This window comes from Phytophthora parasitica (assembly GCF_000247585.1).
Source record: "Phytophthora parasitica INRA-310 unplaced genomic scaffold supercont2.85, whole genome shotgun sequence".
NCBI classification, from domain to species: Eukaryota; Oomycota; class Peronosporomycetes; order Peronosporales; family Peronosporaceae; genus Phytophthora; species Phytophthora nicotianae.
This window is the reverse complement of record NW_008649071.1, coordinates 123877-125028: the sequence shown is the minus strand read 5'-3', so window position 1 is coordinate 125028 and position 1152 is coordinate 123877. Positions and strand designations below refer to the sequence as shown.

The 1152-nt window shown below is 54.4% G+C and overlaps 2 protein-coding genes across 2 annotated transcripts; both read right to left on the bottom strand.

Moving 5' to 3' along the window:
- Positions 1–107: 107 nt before the first annotated feature.
- PPTG_24354 (hypothetical protein) lies at positions 108–440 on the bottom strand (the record flags this gene model as incomplete). The annotated part of the gene is made up of 1 exon (XM_008916526.1): positions 108–440. One exon carries the CDS (start codon positions 438–440, stop codon positions 108–110), a length of 333 nt encoding a protein of 110 aa, XP_008914774.1.
- A 346-nt stretch (positions 441–786) lies between these two features.
- PPTG_24353 (hypothetical protein) lies at positions 787–1032 on the bottom strand (the record flags this gene model as incomplete). The annotated part of the gene is made up of 1 exon (XM_008916525.1): positions 787–1032. One exon carries the CDS (start codon positions 1030–1032, stop codon positions 787–789), a length of 246 nt encoding a protein of 81 aa, XP_008914773.1.
- Positions 1033–1152: the final 120 nt, after the last annotated feature.

The window sequence follows — 1152 nt, the reverse complement described above, 5'->3', positions numbered from 1 at the left end:
GTTGGAGAAATAGCGTCTCTGTTTGGATGCACCCTGTGGTTTTATCTGCACTCGCACGGGACCCAGCTCACCGACCAACTCTGCAATCGATGAAAACCAAACCACCACTAAGGCCTCGTTAATTGCAGCCTCATTCGTATTGACTGCGTTGCCATGCTGTTTGCCGATATCCATCCGTCTTGCATGCGCTTGCGATAGAGATGCAGCGTGCGGTGGCTTATCTCGTATGCATTCTCGAATGCGTACTTACAGACAGCACCAACGAACGGTATGTAGTAGTGAAAGCGTTTAGGAGCCTTCGTTTGCTTGTCAGCAACAACAGCGGCGGTTCCTAGTGCTGTTAGCAGCGAGACCTGGCGCTCACAGTCGTGTCCCTTCTGCAGTGTTCTCGCCGTCGCTTGAGCTCGTGGAGGCGTGGGGATCGTCAATCCAGTCTCCATCGCTGTCGCTACTATACTCATGCTTCTGGGGGGGGGGGGATTTTTCTCCTACATGTGTGCTGCTCGACGCACCTTGGGGCACCCGACTCTGGGTACGGAGCGGCGCAGCACTACACGCAGTGTTGTTTTATTACGGACCTTTTTACTTTATATAAGTGAAAGCCTTTGTTAAAAATATAAAAAGCCCATTTAAAACGTGAAAAGGGGCGAGATATCTCAGATTGACGTCAACGGAGAATCCCCGGCTTGGAGGCGTTATGTAGCAACTACAACTCGTCTGCAGGCTTCACCACTGTATACGCCTGCTACTGGGCCCACATGAGCACGTGTGGAACAAGCCCTGCCTTCAAGGAGCCATGATGGAGGTGTACGTCCCGTTCAGTGCTCTTCGCCGTTCGGCCAAGGAGTAGTAGCCACCACGAGCGCTCGGCGCCAGCACTTTGACCACGTCATGCACCCTGACAAAGCTCAGTGAGTGCAGAGCACTCTGCAACAAGCTGCAGCACTTAACGGACTCTGAGAACGTCAAGGTGTGCTGCTGCGCATTGGAATCGCGCCCGTTCTGGTCGCTGTTTGCCGTGCCGGACAGCATCGCGTTCCCTCGCAAGAGGCTGTTCCACCGCCAGCCCAAGTACGTATTCGAACACAGAACAAGAGCACTCAACGCCCTCACGTGACCGGGGCTCCCTGTGCTGCTACGCACCGACTGCCG